Consider the following 26,975-nt stretch of genomic DNA (forward strand, 5'->3'; position numbering starts at 1 on the left):
AAAAAATAAATAAATAGACTGATGAAAAATGGGACATTACAATAGTCCGTACAGCACTATGGTCATTTTTCACAATAGTACATTGATGTGTTGCCCCAGTCGGAAGCAGACAGATGGATGGCGCTCATTTACCGACGCCATCGAACAGGAGGGGGCGGAGCCTGGCGTCAATGTTTGATGACACTTTACCAGGATTTCCCATGGAAAAAAAGGGGGTGCAAGGTCCCATACTTCCCTTCTTACATGAGTTTTATTTTTCTCAGGCCCCCTTCCCGCAAATGAATCATTTTGTTGAGGGGGCTCCACTACCCGAAAACCCAGGGTGTGTATCCTGGTGAAAATATCCCTAGAAATCTCAATCAGTTCTTGCAAATATTAGCGGGTGACGGCAGTTTCACCGCTCAACACAAAATCATGCGGACAAGTTTATAACGTCAACAGTGATAGCTAAAATTTGTCATAACAGTATGGACAACAAATTGAATGGGAAGTCTGCCGTTTTGGTTGTATTTTTTTTTTTTAATTGTTTTCCGCTGTTCTATTATTAAGAGCAGCACCGTCACATTCCAAGACAATAAAAGCGCTTGTCACCCGCCTTTTCCGCACTAAAGTTTCGCTTATATTACAGCCATCGTTTTTGATTTTACTGTTAAAACATACCTCTCAGCTTCATCCTGGCATTTTATGAACAAGAAAAATCATCCTTAAACGCTGCGGTTTTGGATGGAGAACAGTTTATAAAAAAACAACTTGCATTTATTGGAAAATAGGAGAGTAATAGCCAGACAATGTAGTCCCTTTCCTGCATTTATCCCGCCACACTTAGCGAAAGCTGAGAGCCTCCATAAATAATGGCGCCGCCGTTTCCCGAAGGTTATCAGTGCGGGAAAATTAGCTCTTAAAATGCAGTTTGAAATCCATTTAGGTGATTGATTGGCGAGCGCTCTAATAAATTCTGCCGGTATCCAGGCGGGCCTCGTCTCGGCCATTTTTTATTGTTGTCGTGAAGCCAGACGCGTTCGATGTGTAAAATAAAGAAGGTCTGTGGCTTAATAAACATTCTTAGTCGGACGGACTGTTGGGAGCAGTCCGATGCGGAGACGAGCTGTGTGTTAAGGCTGTGTGTGCATTTTAAGAGCAATTTGGGGCTTTTTTTTGCAATTTTTGTTTGCAATCCTCTCCAAAAAGTATTACAGTTTGTGACATTGCTAACCGGGTGGAGATTTCTGGCAAATGTTGGCATTTTTCGACCGCACGCAAGACGATAACAATCAGTTAGCTCACTGATAGTGTCATGTTTTTGAAAGCTTTTGCGGTGTTGCTGAAAATGTTGGTTTCTTAAAGGGGCAGTTACCTCATAAAATGCGAGCAAGTATTGCTACATGTGACCGTCAGGTTTTGTTGCGCAGGTGTGTCCTGTTACCTGGATTTTTCAAGCCATCAATGGCACCGATTGTCGACTAGTTTCAGATTTAAGTTTTGCATCTCGTACTAGTTGTATTTTAGTATTTATTTTCAATTCTTTAGTTGTCCTTGAAATGCAGTGTTTTTTTCCTAATAAATAATGTTCTAAACTTCAGAGTAGTATGTCTGCTCAGGATGTAAACATCTGGAACCCAACGCTGAAACACTCGTGTCAACGTCGTCATATTCACCAAATTATTGAGTCTTACTTATTCAACAGTGCAACATTTCTTTTAGCATTTAGCCTTTTGACAAGTGGGAAGAAAACACGAGTTTCCAAATGAACCACCTGCACTGCGCCTGATAAAAGTGTGGTGGATCTTCAAAGTCATGGATTTATCCCCCCCCCCCCGCCCCGCCTATTTTGCACCCCGAATTAGGGCGACATAATCTTCAATCTCGAAAAATGTGCGGATTTACATTTTTGGCCGCGGCGTAATCCGGCACTTACAATATCACTTAGGTGGCTTTCTTCTTTTTTTCCGCCCACTGACATCTCGCTCTTCCTCCCCTTTTTAAACGCTCTGATCGACAGAGGACAAGCTGCAGGCGTTGGCTTTGCATACACGACAGCTGCGTGCAACCTATACATGCGCGCGCACACGCGCAGAGGCTGGCTTTTGATTGATATTTAACTGAAAGTGAGCTCTTGTTGCTGTCAAACCTCAGCTAAGTCTCTTGAGCCGCTTGATTTCTGACACTTGTGTTGTGCGCGTAGAGGACCGTGTGTGTGTGTAGGCAATGTTGTCATGTGATCCGTGTAACACTTTAATCTGTTTAGACTCCTTCAATATTCTGGCACAAGCCATACATTGATGTAGACGGCCGCCTGCCAAGGCGAGGTCTTGCTGGAGTGAAGCTGCTGTTTTGATCACACCGGCCATTACTGTAGTAGTCTTTCGTTTGTTTTGTTTAGTTTTTTGTTCTTTTTTGGGGGGCGGGTTCTGACAATTGCGATGATATGAAAAAGTATTCATACCTAAACTTTTCACCTTTTTGGGGCCTATAATCAGCAGCTTGAATGTTGACATTTTATGTTAGACCAGCACAATGTAATTGTGCAGTTTGTTTTCAAAATCTAAAGCAAATGGCTTACTCAGCGAGATTACACTTTGTTCTGTGAGGGCTGCAGCGGTTTGTTAGAAAACACAATTGAACGAGAGTATGGAATTAGGTGCTACAATATATATATTTTATTATATATATTTGAATGAGAGCTTGGAATTAGGTGCTACAATATAATATATATGTGTGTGTGTGTGTGTGTATATATATATATATATATATATATATATATAAAATAGGTGTGGTATGCTACTTTTGTTAGCTTGTCGAAGATGTTCTTAATTATTTTTATAAATAAAGAAATGCAATAATATTAGTTTTTCACAGATAAGGAAACTATATGACTATATTGTTAAATTCTCTGTTTTGCTGAACTTTTCGTGTTCAGGTTTCTGTTCATTAAAGGGTATGAACCACAACAATGTGATGCTAGTTCGATTAGCCTTTAGCATTATGTGCTCGCATTAAGATGGAAGGCATATAACTCTTTGTTTTTATATTTACAGTCAACTTTAACTTGAAGAATTAACTGTCAACCAAACTGCTTCCTGCTGTAGAATTTGCCGCCACCCACTAGCGCTCCTAATGCATTATTTTAGTCACAACTCAAGACAAAAAAGTTGGATTAGCAAATGGCTCATTTCTTAAAAAACTCAACTCAAGTCACGTCACTCGTAAGTAACAAGGTACTGCATTATAAACAAACAAAAACAAAAAACCTTGGCCGCTTGTCACATAGGTTTACATATGTGAAGAACAAACCTCTTTCTTGCTCAACGGTAAACAAGGCTGTTAAAAAAGGAAAGGAAAAGAAGAAAAAATCTCCAGCTGCAGCGTGAAAACAAGCAGCGCTTAGTCACCTTCTGCCGGTCTCGGTCCTTAATGGTCTGCATTAGGAGCCGGCAATGAAGCGATCCCGGGTCCTCGCTAATGTCAGAATCATCTTTTACAAAAAGATGGTTACCAGATGCTGGAATTATATTCAGCACCCACACCTCACCCCCCGGCACCCTCTCTCGATTTTAACAACACTAATTCGTCGTTATTAATAATGAATAAAAAAGCAATTTTCAGTGGGCTTGCTCGAGGGCTCTGGGAATCATTACGATGAATATTTTAGCACATTATTTTAATCTCCAGTGCACATATATGGAGGACGTGGGGAGCGGGGGGTCTTGCTTTTATGGGCTCAGGCGTCAAGCGCCCCGAGCCCTCCCACCCCCCTCATTAGAGCCCACACGGTCTGTGCCTACCTCTTGATTTACAAGACTTGTTTTAAAAAAAGAAAAAAAGAAAAGAAAACACTGTTTAAGAAAAAAAAAACGAAGTACGCCGCGCCATTTCTTCTTGTAATTTGATGCTGTATCTGTTAATGGAGCCGCGTGTGATTTGTGAGCGCGGTGCTTGATGCCGCTCATGTTGCTCCCTGCCGTTCTCAGCCATTTCTTTTCTTAGGAATTTTGCTACTACTGCTGCCCTTCTACTATTACTACAACTTGCAGAATGTTCACTGGCCAGGCTGCTCTTGCCCCTAATTTCAGTGCATGGTCTCAATGGCAGCTAACCGCGATTGTACTTGCTAGTTTTTGAAACAATTTCTCAGGTTTGGTAATGGCAATATTTTTGGCTAATATTTTTTTCTGTTTTTTGTTTTTTAAAAACATTTTTCTGTTTTTGTCATGAGATATTTTTGCCCAATATATATTTTTAATCTTGAGTTTTGGTATTCTGTAACAATATTTTCCTAGTTATCACAATTTGTCACTTGAGTTGTATAATTTTATCATTTAGGGGAGTGAAATATCTTCTTTTTCAGTTTTTTATTTTTTGTCCATCTATTATTTTCCAGTTATTCTTAATTTCCCAATATTTTTTTAATTCTTCTGATATAGTATTTTTTTTCATTTTAGTAATATTTTTTTATTTTCTTATTTTCGGGTTATCTTTCATCCAATACACCATGTTTTATTTTGTTCTAGTATTTTTATATTGAATCTAACGGTATTTTTTAATGTAGTTTTTTAACCCATTCATGGGCAGGGTGGCATTTTTTTTGCCTTAATGAGATAAAAGTCTCCTAACAGGCCACAATCAAGGAAATAATGCTTCTTTTTAGTTTATGGTTAAGTTATGATAACTTTACTGATTTATAATCTCGTCCCAAAAATGGGACGCTGCCCGCGACAGGGTACTTGGGTTTTCTTCGTAGATCGTCCCAAAAGCCAGAATCAGAATCAGATTAAAACAGTTAAATATTTTAAACTTCAACATTACTGAAGGATATAATGTGTGAAAATCATGATGTCCCAAAAATGGGACGCTGCCCACGAATGGGTTTTTACTATTCCAGTTTTGTATTTTCATTCCTTTCTCATCATAAAGAATTGAATACCCTGAATCTCGTTGGGTTTGGGATGAGTAAATGCCTTTCGTCTCCTCTCAGATACCAATTGATTTTCTCACTGCGACCGAAGAATGAATGCCCACAATCTCCTCTTGGATAAAATGTCTTCTCAATGCTTCTTACTTTGACAAAAAGCAAAAAAAAAAAAAAAAAAAAAAAAAAGTCAATTTTGCAGAGCCTGATTGTCCTCATGTTTGTGAACGCTTCTCCTTGGCCGCCCGGAGCCGTTTTGTAGGCAACATGCAGCGAAACAGCGTCGCTTATGTTCTTTCCTTCCACAGGCCGCCTCACGACTTTTGGCGTCTGGACTACTGGGAGGACGACTTGCGGCGGAGGCGGCGATTCGTCAGGAACCCACTGGGCTCAACCCACTTGGACGTGTCGTGCAAAAGCCTGCAGGACTACGGTGAGCTCTCGCACATGTTTCCTTTTCCACTTACGAATCGCCAGTGGTGATGATCGCTGTTGGACGCGTGCAGTACTTCTAATTCAATTTTGCATCTCTCTTTGTTGGAGGACTTCGTATAGCTCGCATATTTATGAGTCCTGACAGTTGAACATGACACTTTTTATTGGGTCTTTTTATACCCATCAAAAAAAGTCCTTTTTTTTTTATCCTCCCTACTTCACCCTTGAGTCAACTTTACTGGTACTTAATGCAAGACTGACTTTTACGCAAAAGCAGTTCTATGAATCGCCCCTTCTGGCCCGGTGATTAAATCGCAAGTGCAGAATGACCGTATTGATTCTCGAGCTCATAACGTTAACCTTCCCTCTTTCAGCTGGAAAGTAGCAATTTATTGAATTTATTTATTTTTGCCCACATTTAAATGACTTCCACCAGCTTGTTCATCTTGTAGAGTTCTTGCAAGGGCTTAATGACTTTTTTACACTGTGCATTTACAACTCTCAAATACACACGTTTCCAAATAAAAGGTTTAAACAATTGCACCTCGGAATGGGGGCGCTTTCCAACATTTTTCCCACGGATGGTTTCAACACTTTATTCTCCGTTGCTCATCTCAGCGATGGAGAGAGATTACTGTTGCATTTGCATGCATCGGTCATTTCCTAGAGAAAAGACAACCTGTTGATGCAAGAATTTTCCCAATTTTTTAAAAAAATACTAATAAATTATTAGTCACCATTGTACTTGTATACATAATTTTCTTCAAAAGAAAACATGATTTTGCACTTTGTTTAAAAATAAATGATCCAAGTTATGTGATTAAAAAAATTGTTACTATTGGACTTGCCAGCATTTTGTGTTCTGTATAGACGACAAAATATTGAAGTTGCGTTTTGTTAAAAAGAAAACATATAAGATGTAATTTGAGTCAATATGCATTATGCATATAGATGCATTAGTCATTTCCTAAAAAGAAAACATTCCATCGCTTAAAACATACATGTTTCGTATTGCGTTACACACAAAGTATTGTATCTCGCAATCCCCCTTATTTCAAATCCCACTCCAGTCCAGTTTGGAAACCCCTCGACCACAAAGTTCCAGACTGACGCCGAGGTCGCGAGGAGCGTTGGACGAGTTCAGGAAGTCATCTGGTGGCTTTGGGCTCCAAACGTGAACACATGGCAGCTGCAGGTGGTCTATACAAGCAATCATTGTGCCGTCTGCTCTTCATTTTGTGTGTGTGTGTGGGGGGGGGGGGGGTTAATTTTGTGGGCTCTCGATGATGTGTTGACGTCTGTCAGGCAAAGAAAGGGCTTGTGTCATCCGCCAAGAACAATTTCGCCTGCCAGTAAATTCACGATTGGCAACTAAGCAACTATTAAAAACAGAGCTCTGACCTCCACCAAGGTTTAGACATTTGTCACCTGCATAATAATCTGCCTTCAATCCAAGATCGTAATCCTTAAAAGGAGGGAAAGCTTCTTCCAGATTCAAATTTTACAGCTCTTTGCATCATGGTGTCACTTGTTTTTTTTTTCAGTTGGGAAAAACTCACGCAATCTACTGCCCGAGTCTGAATATTTAAAGGTCAAGCTTCATGCCTATAAACCTTCTCAAATAGATTTTGTAATGACAAACATTATTCACTTCAATGTCCATACGAAAAAATAAATATGAGCGGAGAGCGCGTCATCCATGCGCAAAGTTGCGGAAGTCTCATTCGACATCCAGGTGGTAGCCATATTGCCCGCAGCGTCTGTTCATTAGGTCACACTGCGACATTCGCCATTGAAAACATGCTGTGCCACCTACTATGGGACACAGAAGCTCTTTTGAAAGAAGAGAACGTCTCACAATCGTGTGAAGTGACCAGGTAATCTTACCCTATCGTTTCGAGCCATATTTAGATGATATGCGGATCACTTCTAACTAACAACAGACTCCCAGACAGTATGTATGAGCCAGCCCGGCCGAAGCTGTGCCTCGTCCGTGACATGTACATCAACACATTTAGCACCCCTGACTTACGTAAACTGATCTGGAGGCCCCGTAGCTCAGTGGTTAGAGCAATGGTTTGAGAAACCAGGGGTTGTGGGTTCGTACCCACTGTTGCCTCCACTCCCTGAAAAGGTTGCGTCAGGAAGGGCATCCGGCGTAAAAATTGTGCCAAACATAAATATGCGTTCATCTGAGATGACACGCTGTGGCGACCCCGAAAGGGACAAGCCGAAAGAAACACACACACTTACGTAAACTGATCTTTTATTACATTTGGAGAGGATTACGTCCCCACCCCAACTATTTTTTTTTTTTTTTTTAGTAGCTATATACACACACCTACCTGTCTTTTGGAACACACGGAGCTCTATTCCTTTGCACCCATGCAATCCATTTTTCAGGACAAACCGGGTCTTTTTGAAAACTATGATGAGTAAATCCATCCTCCCGAGTGCTCGAACCATATCCAGCAGTACAACGAGTCGGCACTTTGGCTAACATAAAGGAACAAATAGCAACCTTCCAGTAGGTAAAACTAATAGAAACATACAAGACCGCATGAATGGGTGTCTGCTACTCACTTCCTGCTCCTTCTCGAAGACAAATCCCTCGAGAGGATTTTCATGGCGGGAGTGACAAAAAGTCATATATGATAAAATCATGTTGTGTGGTGGGGGAAAAAAAAATGGATGGGTCCATTCCGGCTGGCTTTTTTTTTAAATAACATACTAAAAATCATGCATTTCGTGACAGTGGACCTTTAAGTAGAAGTATCGAGAAACAGTGACTTTTTAAAGGCTTGTATAAACATAATTGGGTTTCTAAAGGATGAATACAAAACTGACAGTGGACCTTTAAAATGTCAGTCAAAAATATATGAATGGTCACTTGCTTGGGAGGAAGAAAGAATGCGGTTTGATCAACTGCTACTCAGCTATTTGACCAAATGAGACCCAATCAAAAGCAGTAAAATGCCAAACATTTTATTTGTTTGCCGACAACTTGTAATGTGGGCAGAGCTTGGCGTCACACGTGCTGCTCACGTCGAGGATTCGCCACCAGAACGCGGCTACGAGGGCCCGATCGTCAGCTTGAATTCTTTATTATTTTCAGTTCACATCACGGGCATGACAGTCGCTCGGCGGAATCTCCTTTGTAGCGCCGAAGGTATTTTGTTGTGAGGTTGCCGAGGTTCAGAGGTGAGCGTGGCATCTCGCGGGACGCTCAATCGATTGCATCCAGACTTGACAGGCTCTCTGTAGAACATTTTAGTGGGCTGCAGCTGGCACGGGCGGCCAGAACAAAGCGGCGCGTTTGAGGCCCCCGAGAGTCGTTATTAAAGCGCTCCAATCTGGGACTAATGGAGAAAACGGTAGGTTGTCCAAAAAGAATGCAGACTTTTCTGGTTTGACAGCAGGATATGACAAGGCGCTCTTCATCCGCCATCTTTTTCCCTTTTGAAGACGGGCAGACGTGCGGCGGCGGCGGCGCTCGCAGCACGTGTCACTCTTCCCCCGCTCGCTCGAAGGAATGAAAGTGATCTGGACAGATTGTTTTCCTTTTTGTTTCCACCTCACAAAGAACATTTTGAGCGAGTGAGTGGCCTGTGTCTTTTTTGACGCAGTCTCACCGCCGTCTTTGTTTTCTGCCGAGCGTTAAGCGCTCACCGCCTCGCTTTGTTTATTTGTTGTGCGCGCTCAAAGGAGTTATTTCGAGATAGCGGGTATCTTTGTGCCGTCTTGAAAGCTGCCAGTGAGCACTTTGTTCGACGAGGACCATTTTTAAGGCGTAATTTGGAGCTTTGTGTGGATTGACACAATGAGAATTTCAGTCGGAAATTTCACAAAAACAGCCAAAGTATGCGTCCTTGTGATTGGCTGCTAACGAGTGCGGGGTCTGCCCGAAGTGAGCTTGAACTGGTTCCAGCTCACCCTCAACCCAAATGAGAACGAGCAATAGAGAGCCTGGATAGACCCCCTGAGATAGATAAATTTTTACAGGATATTTACAGTACATGTAAAAACTGCAGAATTTGCAGGTATTTTGAAGCCACCAAAAAGCGACTCATTTCTTGATATAGTCATGACTGTGTTGAAAAATATTGTCAGCGACACTGCACTTGCGGTAACCTTTGTCATCACTTTTTGTGACTGTGTTTGTGCGCGAATCGGCGGGCACTCCGTCTCATTGTCTATTAGCCACATTGGCAGCTTAGCCAGCACATTTTGTGTCACCACCGCTCCGCCTGAAATGAGCTGCCCTGTTGCACCCCACTTACCCGCTGTTGGGAGTATATTGTGGGCTGATTGGAAGCGGGCAAGCATGAAATGGAAGTCGCGTTAATATTGATCCAAGTGTTTAACGGGGTGTTTTACCTCTGGGTGTCCTTGCTGTCTGCAATCAGGTGAGAGGCTTCTTCTTTTCCTCTCTTGGCGTGGATCGCTACCCGACTGATATATTCTCTGCAGCACGGTCCTCGTCAAAGTGATACTAACCTTACCCAAGCTCCGTTTACACTCAACTGGCCAATTCCAACATATTGGAAATGCACATTTTTAAAAATATGCATACAAATTGGCTCTCTGAAATAACTATCCAGAGTGAAATTACACTATCAAGAAAATATTTCATGTTGGCAATGAGAGAATCCTTTCCACCCATAAAATTGGATGCGAATCTGGGTCTTTGTTTATTTTACTGTTCTTTGCGTGTTCAATAAAAAGGAGCATCAGCTATTGTGGCTGTCCAATCACACATGCGAGGGCAATGCAATAAGTAAGTGTACTGTCAAAAGCACAAGAAAATATTAGCAATAAATTGCAGTTTTCCGCGATATGGAGGGCATTTTCACGACAGAATGATGTAAATCTGCAATATAACAGGGAAAGACTGTAATCGGAATGTATTATTTAGCGTAATCCAGCACTGAAAATTGCAAGGCCACGTGTACAAGCGTGTGATTGTTTTGATTGTCATGCCACGCTTAACTTTGAGAGTGATTGTTCTGACGACACGAGTGTGGGATTGTTGTGACACCCATAACTTTGAGAATAATAGTTTTGATGAGGCAAGTGTGGGATTGTTATGCCACCCTTAACTTTGAGATTGATCTAATGACAAAAAAGGGAGATTGTATCCCGAAATATGCAAGACACAAACTTGACGTGCCACGCATCACCAGCAATAGGTGCGTATTTTTTGCGGTGTGATTACGACCTGATGAGATTTCCAAAGTGTACCCAAAAAAATCTAATTTTGTATCTTGAAATCCAGTCTTAATGTTCATGGGTAGATTTGAACGTGATTACAGTGAACTTCGATGACAATGAGAAATGCTTATTTGTGATTCGGCATTCACAAGATGCAGATTTTATTTTGGGGGAGGGGGACGGGGGGGTTTCTGCTTAAAAAAAGTCATTTATGTTTTTGTCATCAAGCAAAAGCTATGCCTAATATTAAAATATTGTTTTGGGTGCATTTTGGTGCAAAGCAACTATGTTGAAGTGGGCTACATTCTCTCCGGCCATGGCCTTTTCTAAAACGCTATTGCCAGAATTTCACGACATCTACAATCGGTTACAAACATGTTAGTGTTCTCATTACTCTCAGATTTTTTTGCTATTTGCAGCAGTGCTCAAATAAACAGGGGTTCACTATAGTCGCATGAGCGCCGTTGGGATTGATGGTCCTGCGTGAGCAAAATCAGCCACCCGTGTTTAACTTCGGATGAGAACTGTTTGTAACCTCTGGCAGACACAACGCAGCGCATCCCGAGATACTGAATTAAGATATCCACGAGAGGAAGCACTGTGTAAGCTCCCCCCCTAAATCAACATTACGATGTTTACAGCCACGGTCCCAGAACCGCTCAGAACCGATGCCTTTGCATCACAGGAAGTGCGAGCTTGTTATTTTTAATCCCTTGGCTGGGTTAAAAACAGATATTGGGAAGACACGAGGCGGTATCGCGCAGTCTCAGGAGCTTTTGCGGAACGCTCACGCGTTGAATCTCTGTGGAATGTACGAGTGCGTGGGAGGGCAGGCATGGAAACCGAAGCAATGTATTTGATATTTAAGTCAGTCTATGTAGCCAGACGTTCCATAAGATGTCAAAACGGTTGCACAAATCAGCGGAGTTCTATACGGAGATCTGACAGCATGAGACATAAAACAGAATAAATCCTGTGCAAGCTCCCAAAAGTTAAAGCGCCTTTTGAGTTCCCTTTGAGGTCACCATGCACGGTGTGTGTATGTGTGTGTACAGTAACTGTGTGTAACGTTCCCCGACATCTCGCTTGCATGCCCGGCAGCACAGGAAATGAAAGAATCTCAACTTGAGAGAACTATATTTTTAAAGCCTTTTAAGTCTGATCTGTTCCATACTGATGTTTGAGAGACCCCTGAACATGACGTAGTTGAAGTCACCTCGATGGGAGCTGAGATGTCAACGCGATCGTCCGCATTCGTCATGGTGATCTGTGCGAGCGGCGAGATGGAATCGTTACACTTTTTAGAAGACTGACCTGCATTCCGGAAAATCCAGTTTGGCTAGCCTCAGAAAGCTCAGATTCCTTTGGGATGTCAAATCGTGAGTACTGTCCCGTTCAAGAAAGAAACTACTTGGGTAAAGAATTGAAACAGCCGGGAAAGCGACAATGCAGTAGGTATTGTAAATATTCCACACCTGACTGTCTTCCGTGTGGCAAATTTTGATGTGCAATACAATTGCCAAGTATTTCCGTCTAAAATAAAGCTTCAGTCTTTGCACGTTTTGAGCAGTTATCTTTAAAGATGTTAATTCTATAATGTATTTACAAACAACTTGACTTTCGTGTCTTTAATTGCATCCAGAACGGAAAAAAAGGATTCAGGAATGTCTAAAAATGTTGCTTCAGCCTGAAAATCCTGGACCCTGAATAATGACCGTAAACACAAATTTAAACAAAACATCCGAGAGTGGATTTGCAGGGTGTCCAGCATATGTGCAGCAAACGGTGAAATCGGATGTGCCACATGCACGGGTCCGGCTTTTGCATGAATTCTGATTACATCCTTAATATGTAATGCTAATATAAAATGCCGTTTTTCAAGATTGATGATCGTAAAATGTTTACTTCCCCTCCCTGATGTCATTCATTTTTCATAATGACTGAAGTTTGACGACCGCTCGCTGCAGCATTTAATTCGTTTCGCCTCTTTGATGAGTCAAAACCGCTCTCCATTTTTCCGTGAGAAGTTGGAAATTGCATCGCGGTTGACGCCGCCGTGCGCAGCGGCGGACGTGTGTGATTTTTGCAGGCTTGTAGGAATTAGCCCGGTTTATTTAGTCTAGTCAGGCCTCCTGCTCAAATGTGCCAATCCAAACATCAGCACGTTTGCTCATCAGCCTTTCAGCCGTGGTACTTTACAAAATTACACGTTTCTCTTTGAACTCCGGTAGATGGCAGGCTCTGGACTCGAACTCCTGGGATTTTTTTCGGTTTCGCTGTTATGCCAAAAGTGCTTCCTTCCATCTGATGAGAGCGATCCAGATGTAAGGCAGAACAGGAAGCGGAATTTTTTGTGTGTTTACTTTAGTTTTGTTCAATGTGACCTGTGCAAGTCGAGGTGCATGTAAAGAAGTGGGCTGGAAGATGGGGGTTAGACATACCGACAATCAGGACAGATTTGAGCATTTTCCCTGGCTTTTAATCAAATTTAGCAAAGGCCCGATTGTTCGATGTTTTTGAAAGACTACCCTGATTGATTATCCTGTGGTGTGAGGTACAGGCACACAAATAACTTTGGACAAATCTGATCTTTTTTTTTCTCTCTTGTGCAATCCGTCAGCAGAAGCCTGATTTGCGATTGCCTCTGAAGATTATCGATTTTCCACTGTTGTGGGGTACTCACATTCTCATAATCTAGCAAAGTTTGATGATTTTCCCCTCCTTTGCAACCATTCATTGAAGACCCAATTCTCTGATGCTTCTGAAAAGATTATCTTCAGCAATAATCCTGTGGTGTGGAGAATACACATCCTGATAATCGGGTTGGATTTTTGCATTTTTCGCCCTTTCCAATTATCGGCGAAGGCCTGATTATGGAATATTTTCAGAAAGATTACCCTCATGGATTTTGTTGTGGTATCGAATGCGTTAAAAGTGATTTTATTCCTCCACGATCTCCTCGGATCTCCGCTATGATGTAAATTTTAAACCTGTTCAATATTGACATTGAAAAAATGTTCGTGCCGTGTGCGAGGCGGAGATTAAGTTGGGTTAACTGTTATTTTGATATAAAACGCAACGATAGCTAATCAAGAAGGTCACTCTTGCCAGAAACAAAAAGAGGGCAAACTGTTTCTTGAATGTTTCTATAATATCATTCACCACAATAAAGAGTTTTGTAACAGCAATGTGGTTTTTGTCAAAATCAGAGTTAGTGTACATAAAACTCACCACATATTTTTTGTTGTCACTTCGTCCACTGCAACGCAGTATTATCCTTGTGCATATTGTTCACAAAACATGTCGACAAGACCCATGAGAATCTTTTTTTCGGCATCGTGTCAGATGTCCCATCTTAAAAATCAATTACAATGTTAACAATTACTGCGTGTCTCCTCTGCTTTATTTCCCATCTTAGACAAATTCAAAGACTGAGCAGGTTGCCATCCGTGGGGGGATGGGATGTTTTGAGCCCATAAGCGCGTTGCAAAAATAAACGGCTTCTTTTGTTTTCTCCGGATATGCGACGACGCAGTCCCCGTCGAGCTGCAGGCAGATGATGAAGTCCCGACGCAACCTAATTGCGTTGTCTGTTCGCTCTCGCCTCTTGTCACGTTTCCAAAAGCGTCGAGCCAAGTCGCTAATCGAAGGCGAACCGTTGGTCTTTCAAGACGCAAACGTTGCGTTTCATTATTGACCTTGTCGCGGAATAAAAGCAGATGTCCCTGTGATGTTCAGATGTGTTGAGTCGGGAAATACGCGCTCCCCTTTATATGCTATGGCGCGTAACGTCATCCTGCATTTTGCATGTAAAATGCTTAGATTGTAGTTTATGTTAACAGTGCGGAGTGTCTTTTGTATGTGTTGTCTCGGCTGCTAACACGTGAAGTCAATGTGGGCCAATTTAACAGTTTCACACTCGCAAAGCTTTCAGGAAATATTAACGGCAGTCAGAAGTGAAAAGATTGCGGCCCATTGTCAGCATATCCTCACAAGAATTTACTTGTACAAAATTGTACAAACTCAACAATGACTGACATTTGAACTAGACCAGGGGTGCACAATGCGTCGATTGAGATCGACTACTCGATTGCGAGGCAGTCTTGGTCGATCCCAGGACGGCGTGCCAAAAAAGAGAAAAGACGCTAGCGAATGGTTCACTGTAAACTTTTTTGTGCACCACTGATGCAGTCGCTTCGCAGATATTCTGCGTTGCGGGCAACAAAAAAAATCTAATGCAAATTAAAAGTATAACATACAGCTATTCAGATTGTGGCAGTTTGCAATGTGATTCAATGAGTGGGGGATGACTGGTTGTTCCATCCAATGGCACAATTCACATATGCACTGTAAAAAATGAAAAGAAGAAGCCACTTGTTTCTTTTAGGGTGCGCACGGAAATTTCTCTAACAACGACCGCTGCTCCGAAACACTCTCTTTTTCCTAGTTTAGCTGACCACCCCCCCTTAAAGACGTGCACTCATAATTACAAATGTTACAGTACTTACGCATCCCATCAATGTGGTTTAGAATGACAGCATCCACCACCGCTACTTCAGTTAGCAACACAGGAAGGGCAACGTAGAGCAAAGACGAGCTAGACATGCTGCTTATGTTTACTTTCGATATTGATGGAGAAAGTTAAAGAAATGCTGTTGTTTTAAAATGCAATGACTGTCAGAGTATGTGAATAATCAAAGAAAAAGTGGTTAAACAGGACGAGATTTTCTGTTTTCCGAGTGGGAAAGGTCTGCACTGAAGCCAAAATGGAAAGCGCAGGATGAGATGGTGTGTAATTTTAAAACTCCGCCTTGGCACAGCCTGATCCTGGATGAAAGCACAGACAATAGCACAAAAAAGCTAATTGTGTATTTTAAATATAGGAGGTAACATAACATTTACCTTAAAACGGTTTGGGAGCATCATCATCATCATCCCCCTCACGCTACAGCTCACGAGACGCTGGCTGCTTAAAAAGTAGATTTTGGGGTAAAAAAAAAAGTCTGGGCACCCCTGAATTAGACTATTTTCAGGCTACTCACTTGTCATTTAAATGACAAACTTCAAAAAATATTGACATGCTGTTTAGGAATATTTATCACTCCTCTTACTTTTACTGTTGCTAAGTGACCAGAAAGATTAACACCGTGAACTTGTCTTTTTCCACAGTAACAGAAGAGGACGAGCTGGTCAAGTTGAAGACTTTGGTCTTCCCCGGCCAAAGTGTTCTGAGCCAGAGCCCCGAAACGGAGCTGATCCTGGAGGGAGACGACGACTCTGTTGGCCTGCTGCAGGAAAAGGAAGTGGACAACTTGGGTGGTAGGTTGCTATTGTAATCTTACTCCTCTCGTTGATTGTATTTTTTTTTTCATTATTTGTGTTATCTTACAATAATAAACGGTACGGTTGTGTAGAATTTACTGCTAGCAGGGTGGAGTAATTCCATTTTTAAATGTTGAGAACTGTCTTGCTGTTAACATGAAAGAAAAGCTGATTTATATTCATCATTTTTTTTCCCTTACTGTACCAAATGTGACCCCAATCATGACCTTAAAACCCTGATACACACCCAAACGTTATTCCCGGAATTACTGCTTGCACCTCTAATAACCATCAGTCAGTCCACACTCTCCTTTCAAAACATAATCCCCAACACATCCTCTCATCGAGTCCGCGCCAACCGACCAAACATCCCGTGCGATGTGCATTTTCACTATCAGTCCGCCGTGGGTGGCTTTACGAGGCACCGCCGCAGCTTTACAAGCGGACGAGTTCGCCAGAGTTTTAGCTTTAAGCGGCCGTCCAAAACGTCGCACAAAGAAGCCGACGGAGAAGCTAAGCGGCACTTAAAACCTCATGTGAAACTCGAGTGGCTTCTCGCGGCGACTCCGGAGTGAGACGAGCGTGAGCAACCTCGCCTCCATCCGTCAACATTTTTGTTTTCTTTTTGATGTTCCCGAAAGAAAACAACACATTTCTTAGCTAATTAGCTTTGCATCCAATCAAAGTTTCTCCATGTGCTTGCCAATGAGAGAATCTGTTTCATCTCCATCCTTTTGTAATTACACTTTAAGATTCTTTCAAGTCATCACAAAAGTATTGTAATGCACTTTTAATTTATTTTGACGGCCAGCTAGGTCTTATATCCCTCCCCCCCCCCTTATTCTAGTACCACACTATGGAACTTCAGTGTTGCTGATTAATTTCTTCTAAAAGTTGAATTAAATCCAAAGTGTATGAAAACTGAAGCAAAGTTTCCCATTGGAAATACAGTATATCCCATTAATCCATTTAAGACACCCAAAATATTTGAAAAAAATACATTTCATTAACTTTAGTTGTACATACAGAAAATAATTTGAAATAAATATATTTGACTCGTGAATGTATTTCCCCGCACATTTACTGTGATTATGACTTTAAAAGTTCTCAAAAGTACATTCTAACTTTCATACAAGTTGGGTCGTTTCCATCCGAATGGAACTCTGGGAAAAACAAGGACCCTCTGTACTACAAATACTGGTATGTATTTTGAAGTTGCCATATTATGTTAAATGTACCATGTAATTGTTTGTATAGAAATAATCGGGTTTTGGGAGCATGAAAACAAGCAACCAATTAAATTTTTCATGAACTGCCGAAAGGCCGAACACAAAATGTGCCCGTGAGTGAGCGTTTTTTTTTTTAAATTAAATGAGCAACATTCAGGGATCTGCTCCACTAATAGACAAATATAAAATTGTGACTTGGTGATAAAGTGCTGCTTCCACAAGTGAAAATACGATTCATGTTTTCACCGTCGTTACAAGGTTGGCCTACCCTTTGCGGATCGTACTGACTTTTTTTTAAGACTCGGGCCTCAACAGGTCACCAATCCTTAATCGTCGTGGCAACAAAAGGCCAACCCCTGAATTGCCTTATTTGCATGAGACAGGAAAGCCCCCTTAAAACAGCCAGCAAGCCTCTAAAAAGATCCTCTGAGTTGGACTGGACGCGTCACAGCTGTGACGGTATGTGTCAAGAAATGACAAAAGTAAATGCACATGCTAATGCTAGCTTACCCCATTGCATTAACTCGGGCTCCGCGGTCTCCATGTTGGACTGCCGCATGTCGAGAAGCAAATGCAAGAGACCCTCGTTGTTCCTGCCGCTTGTGGTTAGCAGCGCTATGTTGTGTTTAAGTGAGGCGTGGAAAACAGATCATCAAATGGAGCTGAGCTATATGGTCCTCCTTAAGAAGTTCCACGTTGACGAGAAACCATCTGTAGCACTTAATGGGCGTATTCAATGCGGCACGTATTTTTTAGTACAGTAGTGTGACGACTGTAGAAAACTGACGGTTTTTCCATGAGATTATACAGTAAGTACCAAACCAACTAAAAGACTAGATTCTCTTCCTTCACCAGAAAATGTTTCTACCTTGCTTTCTTTAAGTCTTTAATAATCATCAGTAGAGTTGGAGTTAGTTTCCTAAAAAGAGCAAGAAGCGGAGAAACCCATCTTATTCTCAAAGAAGCACATCAGGTAAAACTGACTTTTGATGCTTACGGTTTTGCTTTTTGTGACTCATCAAACTAAGAAACAAAGACAAGTGAAAAATAATTGCTTACAGATATACAACTCAGATATTCTATGAGGGGCGCTGATTACATATCTTGAGTTAAATGTCAGTGTATTGACTTGTTTACGTTGTTTGCCAGCCTCTCCATGAACTGTCCTCTTTTCTCATGATCACATCACACGTTCTACACACCTTGTTGATGGAGGCATCCTCTGTTTGAATATCCTAAAAATGTCCAATTTCCAACGTTGGCATTTCTCCCCGTCATAATCGACACAACAACCTGAAATTTGTAATCTTTATCTTCCCCTCAAAAACTGTTCTGTTTTGAAATCCAAAGCAATGTGACGCCGCCATCTGCAGGGATATGTTAGTCATTACAGTACCTTGCAAACCTGAATTTCACAGACAAGCTGGGCAAAAACCTTTTACTCACTCAAAATCTACTTCTAAAACTTTGGCTTTCAACTAGCATGAGGATTTTTTTTGTTTGTTTTTGTTAACCATCCATCCATTTTCTTAGCCACTTAATCCTCACAAGGGTCACAGGGAGTGCTGGAGCCTATTCCATCTGCCTACGGGCAGGAGGCGTGGTACACCCTGAACTTGTTGCCAGCCAATCGCAGGGCACATGGAGACAAACAGCCGCACTCACGATCACACCTAGGGGCAATTTAAAGTGTCCAATTAATGTTGCATGTTTTTGGGATGTGGGAGGAAACCCACGCAGCCACGGGGGGGACATGCAAACTCCACACAGGCAGGTCCGGGATCGAACCCTGGACCTCAGAACAGTGAGGCCAATGCGTTACCAGCTGCTTCACCGTGACGCCTGTTGTTGTTTTTTTTTTTTTTGTTTGTTGTTTTTTTTTGTTGTTGTCGTGAACGGCACTTAGTTTCAGCAGTGGTTGTATTTAAAGTACTTTATGGATAAATATGAGTTGAGTACTTGGTGAATAGATAAGTCGGTGGGAATAAATGGTTGGATTTCATTTGACAAATATATAGGTCCATGGCAGCGAATGAGTTATAAAATGGCCAATTAATTTTAATTTTTTTCGGAGGGTGGGGATTTTGTAATACAGAATTTATGAACAAGTCTTCTGATCTGTACTTCTCAATGGTACGCAATGTGTAATGTATATCAATACGTGTGAAACATTTTATCCTAATCAAGAATAAAATTCAGTAGTAGGCCCAAGTCTTTATTAAAAACAGAGGTTTAATATTTTTGCAAGCCACTGTAATGTCATGCACAGTTTGAACATTAACACTGTGCTTAAATATACAAAAAACATACTTGGATAATGATTTAAGTATTTTGCTCATAAAATAAATTGTCCCCAAATGTTTAAAAAAAACAGATTACATGCAAAGTAAGAGTCAGCTGAAGTGTACTCATGCAGTGATTCTTTAGTGTCCCGTACCATAATGTGCAATTCCCTTTTGTATATGTACTAAAGACTTCCAGACAAACTTCACAATCTTTTCGAAAGTCTTCTTCGAAGACTGCAAGCAATTATAATACTACAATTTTCTTCTTGCATGCGTAACAGGCACTCATCCCAATAGTTTTGTCCACGTAATTTTTTTTTTTTAAGTTTTTTTCTTTTTTTTTTTCTTTAAGTGACACAAGATGCGCCCAGTACGCACTCAAACAGTCGTCTTGGCAAAGCAGTCGCCCTGAAGTGGGCCAGCGCTGAATGCCAGTACAATCTCATCGACGCTCTCCCACTGAGGAAGTGACTAAGAGGCAAGACTCTTTCCCCCGAACCTTGCCAGTCAGGCAACCAGAAAGTATCGCGGCAAGGGGGGGTGGGGGGGCTACTTAACCAAAATGACATTTGGATGCTATAAGATTCTGTCACTAAACCACAATGCCAAAAATAAGGGTGGCTGTAATAGTAAAGGCCTCTTTATACTCGTGTGTGTGGCGACCGCGCTGATGTCACTGCGGCTATCCTACGCGTAGTTTCCCTTTATTCCCCAGCGCAACCCACGCGTGCAGTTGTGAGCATGCACTGCGGATCTTCTCCAAGTCGGAGGTGTCGTCACGGCCGGTATTGGCTCGGAGTTTCCTCACTACGTTTTTGTCATTTGCGGTAGCTGTTTTTACCTTCCCTTCCGTCACAAGGTACAAAGCGACGACAATGGTGGTCGTGGAACAGTGTCTGCTTGAACAAATGGACCTGTATGAGCAGGTGATGCGTTTAATTACTGCAAAATCAATCAAGAAAGCGACGGGTAGGTGATAGGTGGATCTGGGAAGAACGGTGAGTACATCATCACAGAATGTGACTAACATGGATCAATCACAAGAGATGGGCTGCGCGGCTTTCTCGGTGCAGCAACTTTTATTGACGTGTGTGGGCCAATGTGTAGGTCACGTGATGCAATGGGGGCATTGTCGAACCCCCAACCGAGGGAGTACAAAGTGGCCTTAATGCGTCACGATATATTGTTATGTATTTTATGTACATATGTGCCCTTAGTGGCTTTTAATGGCACTGGAATGCCAAGAATGAATTCAATTTGAGATGTGACATCGCGATGTTCCTGTTGCTGATGACCTGCAAAATGGAGCCAAGTCTGGGCTGAGACAGGTAAGAGCGCACCCGTTTTGGTCCTTTGTTAGGTCGGAATGCTTAAGTGACTGTGCTGTTGTGAAGGGCTAACACAAAGGAATAGAATTATTAGTTGCGTAATGCAATTAAAATTCTGATGCTATTGCCAAACGGAGAGCTGGGTGGTAAATAATTGAACAAAGTTGTGTGGTTGTTTTATAGCACACATATAATTCTTTATTTTAATGTTTAGTTGGACAGTCACCATTCACATATTGTACGCATGTGTATTGTATAATGTCACATTTTTTAAGTATATGTAACAAAAATAGGAGGGTAAAGCACATTTTCCCCCGTTCACTCTTATTCATTTTCTTATTAATTGCAGAATACAATTTGTACATTGTTAATGCTTGTCCGTTAGCCAGGATACACAAATGCTACAATTACCTTCTGTCACCTTGGCTGTTTCTGGAAGAAGTTCACAATTACAGTGTGAGCTTTTTGAGGATTTGAGGATTTCCAAATAAATGTTTCCCATTAGAAAAAGATGCGCATTCAACAAATAAATCAATAAATTGTTCCAGTTGCAAAACTCTAAATACAGTTTATGCTGTGGGGCAAATTGACCCATTTAAAGTTTAAACCTCCAAGTCAGTAGTTTAATTTCTACTTTATTTTTTTTTTCAATATTATATATGTGTAATGTAAACCTTTTCAAAAATATATATTTTTCAGTGAATGACGCTTCATTGATTGTAATACAAGGGAGCTACAAGAAGAGCAGACATTTCTATTTAGAAATGTATTCAACTTTTTGGGGCAAATACTATTACTATTTTATTTTCTGGGATTTTTTTTTTTGAGGAGGTGGAGTTGGGGGTGTTGTGAAACACGTCGTGATGATGATTTGTTGATGATCAATTTGATGAGGTAGACAGTTTAAAAAAAACACAGTGAGATGCTTTGTTCTTAGCATTTTAGCCTTTAGCATTTCCCTCTTAGGCTTCTCACACACACACGCACACAAAAAGCGCCATTGTTTTTAGGTATTACACCCCTAAAGCGTTCGGGGTTCCCAGGCTCGACTGTCAGTCACTTTCTCTCCCTCCCGCCTCTGCATTATGTATACATTTATGATATATTTATGAGCTTTGTGTTTTTGGAGCCGGGTCGCTCTCTCGCAAGCATGAGGAGGCCTAATGAGAGAAGTGGGACGTGACCCTTGTCGGCAATGGCGCTCCTTCTTGCCAGCCTTTAGGGTGTGAGGAGCTCCAGACAGCTGTGATTACTAAACCCACCCCCACCTTCAGACCCCCACACAGCAAGTGCTGGCATCAAGCGTTGAGGAGACTCAGCAGCTCAACACACTTGCGCTGCCTTAATGTGGAGGCTTAAGGTCATTCCTGCATCCACAGCATCATTTTAATGCAGGCAAGTGTATGGACGCCTAAATGGATCACATTAGCTTTAACCCCCGAAGAAGGAATAAAAGGAATCTATCGGTGTTAGTACACATTATGCACATTAAACACATTGCGCAAAATCTGAGAAGAAAAGTATTTGGAATAAGATGGAAGTGAGAGCATAATATTTGCAAAGATAATTTTTAAAATGCTTTTCTGTGGATCTCTGGTCCATATATTTTCATGTACTGTATATATAATTGTTTTTAAACTGTTGAAGCTGACTGGTCATTTTGACCCGCTACTAAATATTAGAGCCTAAACCTAAAATGGTTTTAATTGCATTAAAAGACAGGGAACATGATCTTATACCCAATATGCTTTATGAGTGGGTATTTTTTTTATTTTACTTTATTTGAAAGAGTTATCATATCTTCTAAATCATTGTTGTTGCAATTAACATTTAATTTGCACTCTGGGACACTTCATTAGGTACACTTGCACAAAAGTCAATAAACATGAACATGTATTTTTTCTTTTATTAACCTTTTTTTGTTTGTTTGTAGGTGCAAAAGAACATCTCCAGTAATCAATTTGACCTGCTCTATACTTGTACTTTTCAGGCATATAGTAATCGTTTTCCTTGGAAGTAAGATAAATGTCATTCTAAATTTTTTTCTTTTTCTCAATTTTAGTACATTTCCTCATGTTTGACGTGTATCTTCCCAAGAAATGTTATGTTATTTAGTACCATTGTGCTGCTATATTTTATATTGTCCACAATTTTGAAACAACAATGTAGCCATTTCCATCCATCTGAGCAGCAAAAACCTCATGCAAGCGGCCGGGAATTCCTCCTAAATCCCGTGTTTAACGTGCCCTTAATTTTATTATTCCCATGTAAACATCGCAAAGCCATATCTCCTCATTATGAAAGGATCTCCGAGGGGGATTAAAGTGTTTATAATCCTCTTCTTGCAATATGGCTGCAATGCCCCCCATCCACCCACACACAACACGGATCCGCGCATGCGTCTGTGTGCGCGCGCCTCTTTAGGTCGCATTTACTACACGAGTATAAACAATACAATCCTAATCTCGTTGCCATCAATCGGATTACTCGCGGTGACGTCACGAAACACGGTAACCATGGTTGGGGGAAGACAGCCTCAGGTTTGTGTGCATTTTTTTGGGGGGTTGCTGCCGATGGTCCTCTGGGTCCCAAATCCACCCAGCGGCTCCATAATTGGGCCGGGGACGCAGATGAAGATGGATGGCGCCTTAAAGTGGCTCCTCTTGACTTGAGGAGGATCGATAAATATCCCGATTTCTTCTTCTTTCCATTCCGTTCGCGTGGCCCAGTAAACGTGACGGTGAGAAGCAACATGCTGCCCGTCAAAGCAATAACTGCCCCCCACCCCATGCTTTCAATGTACGTCAGTACATCTGACCTGTTCCCAATATATTGGTGAAGGTACGGGATTTTAAAATTTTCTTTTTTTTTGTGTGTGTTCATTTGTATAATTGTTGCGCATTTTGCACCACAATGCGTGTTTGTCAATTGAGCTATCAGATGACAATGTTTGTGCTTCAGTGCTGCATGTAGATTTCACGGCACAATTGCGAAACAGAACATTTATTTTGTTTGCACATTATTAATGAAAAGACCTTCGAATTAAAACGACGAAATGTGTATGTCGAGTGTTTTCAAAATCTAGATTGTTGCGTTTTGATTTTTTCACGGATTTTTTTCCTGGAATGGGGTAATATCGATTTCGCGTTATGCAAAACTAAACTATATTCATTTTCTTTCCAATTAATTACCCACACTATTTAATTCAATGCAGTGTGTGGTGGTGATTTAAAAAAAAAAATACTTTTAGAACATGTTTCGTTTCTATACGTTTTTTTCCCGTAATGTCACGACACGTATTGACGTGACTTTATGCGAATAAACACACGTCCTAATGAAAAATGAAATCCACTATATTGTCTTGGTTGATTTAAAAAAAATATATATCGATATTTAATTTTATTGCATGCTTTTTGAATGTGGTGAACACAGAACGTGTTGCAATAAACGTACATTTCGTTTATAATTGATAACCAAAATGTTGAAAATAAAATGAATTACTGTGGCATGTTATAGCGTTTTTTTATTATACGTTTTGCTTCAATCATGAATTTCTAATTTTGACTCCACGTAAGATTGTGCAAAAGAAACGAGATTTCTTGGGGTTTTTTGTTTTTACATGAATAATCCAAACCCTTAAAATTAAATATACACTAAAGTGTGCCGGGAGTGACTTTTTGTAAATGTATTTTGTTTTCTTTGTGCGTCTATTTCCTAATGTGATGACCGAAACCGCTATTTATTGTGTTTTTAAAACCCAACAACAACCCTGAGAAAAATCTAACAAACTGCAGTCTGCCTTGACTGGTGATTATTGTTATTATTATTTGAATAATTGCAATTGCATTATGATACGTTTTCTATGTATAGTACAGTATTTGGTGCTCTTGTACATGTGCAGGCCCGGTGGTGCTGAGCAGCCCGGCCCAGCTGGTCGCTCCCGGCCTGGTGGTCCGGGGGACCCTCTCCATCAGCACCAGCGAGATTTACTTCGAGGTGGACGAGGAGGACCCCGCCTTTAAGAGGCTCAGCCCCAAGGTGAGGCTTATTGAGGGGTGGGGGCTGGGGGGGACCCTATTTGCGCCATGTTACTCTGTAAATGAGATTGACCAGGCGATTGTGTGCAAATTCGCAAACCCGTTAAATTGCATAATATAGAATATAGTTGAAATGTCTCATATATATATATATATCCGTGTCATTTGTATCAGTTTTTTTTTACTTTTAACAAATGACGATGCACAAATAAATATATATAACAGTTGGTTTTATTAGCTCTTTAAATTAAGTGAACGACAATTTAAAAAAAAAACAGATCACAGATGTTATAATCCAGTGTAGTTCAAGTGCATTTCTTTTCCTCAATTTAACCGTCATATATATTTACTATATTTATATAGGTTGTCATTTTTTTTAAAAAAGTGTTTTCAGAAAAACAACAGCCATTTAAAAACAAATGTTAGTTAAATTAAAAATTCAAGTAAATCGATGGAATGTTTCTTTAACAGATGCTTTACACTCAAATGTAAACTTTGCAAAAGAAGAAAGAAAGGACAGATTGTAGATAAATTAATTTGGGTTTTTTTTTCTAACGGATGAAGGGGTGGGGGGAGCCCCAGGAACATTGACAAACTCACAACCCTATCAACACATTTACAGTATCAAATGTACACGCGCGTTTCAAGTCTCGTCAAAGGTTTGTTGGAGTTATGAAAGCTTTTGTTGTTGTTGTTGTTGTTGTCGTTAGGAAAAGGGAGTTGCGTTCCTCCAGTTAGGTGCGTAAAAGGTGGGAAAATATCCTCAAAAAAGGAAAGGGCTATAGTGCGAGGGGTTCGGGGGGATGGGGGTGGCGGTTACCTCAGAGTTTCTCCAAGCTCTTGGGGTTGGTGAGGATCTCCCTGGCCAGGCGCCACGTCTGCTTGGCGGCGTTCTCCAGCGCCGAGTGCGGCTTGCCCTGGAAGAGGTCGAGGTTGGGCAGGAAGTAGTGCGGGCAGCGGCGGCACTGCAGGCAGGAGATGAGCTGCAATAGAATCCCGTTCAGGCGGTCCCCCAAGCAGTTCTCGTCCCAGTCGGACTCGCGCGGGTGCTTCTCGCACTCGTAGGAGACCAGCGTCTTCATGTGGTAGTTGTTGAGCGGCTGGCCGGGCAGCTCCAGGTGGCGGTCGCGCAGCGCCTTGAGCACCGACAGGCACTTCTTGCGGCAGCCGCCCAGCAGCAGCCGGTTCTCGGCCTCGGCGAACTGCAGCACCCAGGCGTCGCTCTCGGCCGAGCTCTGCTTGCCGTTGAGCGAGTAGCACTCCTTGGAGAGCAGGTTGAAGCCCTCCGCCTTGACCTCGGCCACGCGGTTGGGCCCCGGCCAGGGGATGTGCGGCAGCGGCCAGTGCGCGGCGCTGCGCGGCCAGATGCCGGTGCACTTGAAGGCGGGCGTGATCTGCACCACGTAGCGGTCGCGGATGCGCAGCTTGACCTCGCTGGTGTCCGCCACCATCTTGACCACGTCGCGGTAGCTGCACTTGTCCACCGCCTGCGCCACCAGCGTCTGGAAGCGCGAGCGGATCTTACGCGCCGACAGGTAGCCCGAGGCGGTGATGAACTCCACCCACAGGGACATGCTCCTCTTGCGGCCGTCGCTCAGCTTGAGCACCGCGCAGCCGGGCAGCGAGCCGTCGTCCACGAAGTTGAAGACGCCCATCTGGTTGAGGTAGAGCACCACCTCGAACTCGCTGGGCGAGATGACCTCCAGGCCCTCGAAGCGGTTGTCCATCTCGCTCAGCGAGCTGATGAAGCGCGGCTCCTGCACCTCCACCTCCTTCAGAACGTCCGACACCACCTTGCACACCTCGCGGATGGTCTTGGACACGGCCGCCTTGCGCGACTGGCACTTCTCGTTGTAGTACTTGTTGAGGTGGTACACCAGCTTGGCCTGTGCGGCGATCATGTTTGGGCAGAGATCCGGGTTGTACACCGGAGTCTCGCAGTACGCCGACGGATCCAACGCGGCGGTTTGGACGGGAGCCAATTTTAGAGGGGAAAAGGCAACTCTTTACTAAGAAAAAAATATACATACAAATCGACGAGAATCGAAAGCGACCCGTAACCCCCCGACCGCCCACCCACCCACCCCTCGCAAAAAAAAAAAAAATCAACTTTAAAAAAAAAAAAAAGGAAAAAAAATACAACCCGACGCTCACTCCTCCAAAGATTGAAGCGTTAACATGACCCAAAAATAATGGGAATTTTTCGCAGGAAAACTGCAAAA

General features: G+C 42.0%; 2 protein-coding genes across 3 annotated transcripts in view; one reads left to right on the forward strand and one right to left on the reverse strand.

Annotated features, from left to right (window-relative positions):
• The window catches only part of LOC133504630 (neurobeachin-like), a 239,147-nt gene that overhangs the window by 131,975 nt on the left and 80,197 nt on the right, over positions 1–26,975 (forward strand). For both annotated transcript variants that reach the window (XM_061827086.1, XM_061827087.1), the window contains exons 37-39: positions 5,215–5,339; positions 15,722–15,871; positions 24,618–24,754. In XM_061827086.1, the coding sequence (XP_061683070.1) occupies positions 5,215–5,339; positions 15,722–15,871; positions 24,618–24,754 (412 nt within the window). The remainder of the gene's footprint in view (positions 1–5,214; positions 5,340–15,721; positions 15,872–24,617; positions 24,755–26,975) is intronic.
• On the reverse strand, positions 25,162–26,810 carry mab21l1 (mab-21-like 1). Its single transcript, XM_061827353.1, has one exon. It carries the CDS (start codon positions 26,652–26,654, stop codon positions 25,575–25,577), a length of 1,080 nt encoding a protein of 359 aa, XP_061683337.1. The 5' UTR covers positions 26,655–26,810; the 3' UTR covers positions 25,162–25,574.

This window comes from Syngnathoides biaculeatus, chromosome 8, assembly GCF_019802595.1.
Source record: "Syngnathoides biaculeatus isolate LvHL_M chromosome 8, ASM1980259v1, whole genome shotgun sequence".
Taxonomy (NCBI): Eukaryota; Metazoa; Chordata; class Actinopteri; order Syngnathiformes; family Syngnathidae; genus Syngnathoides; species Syngnathoides biaculeatus.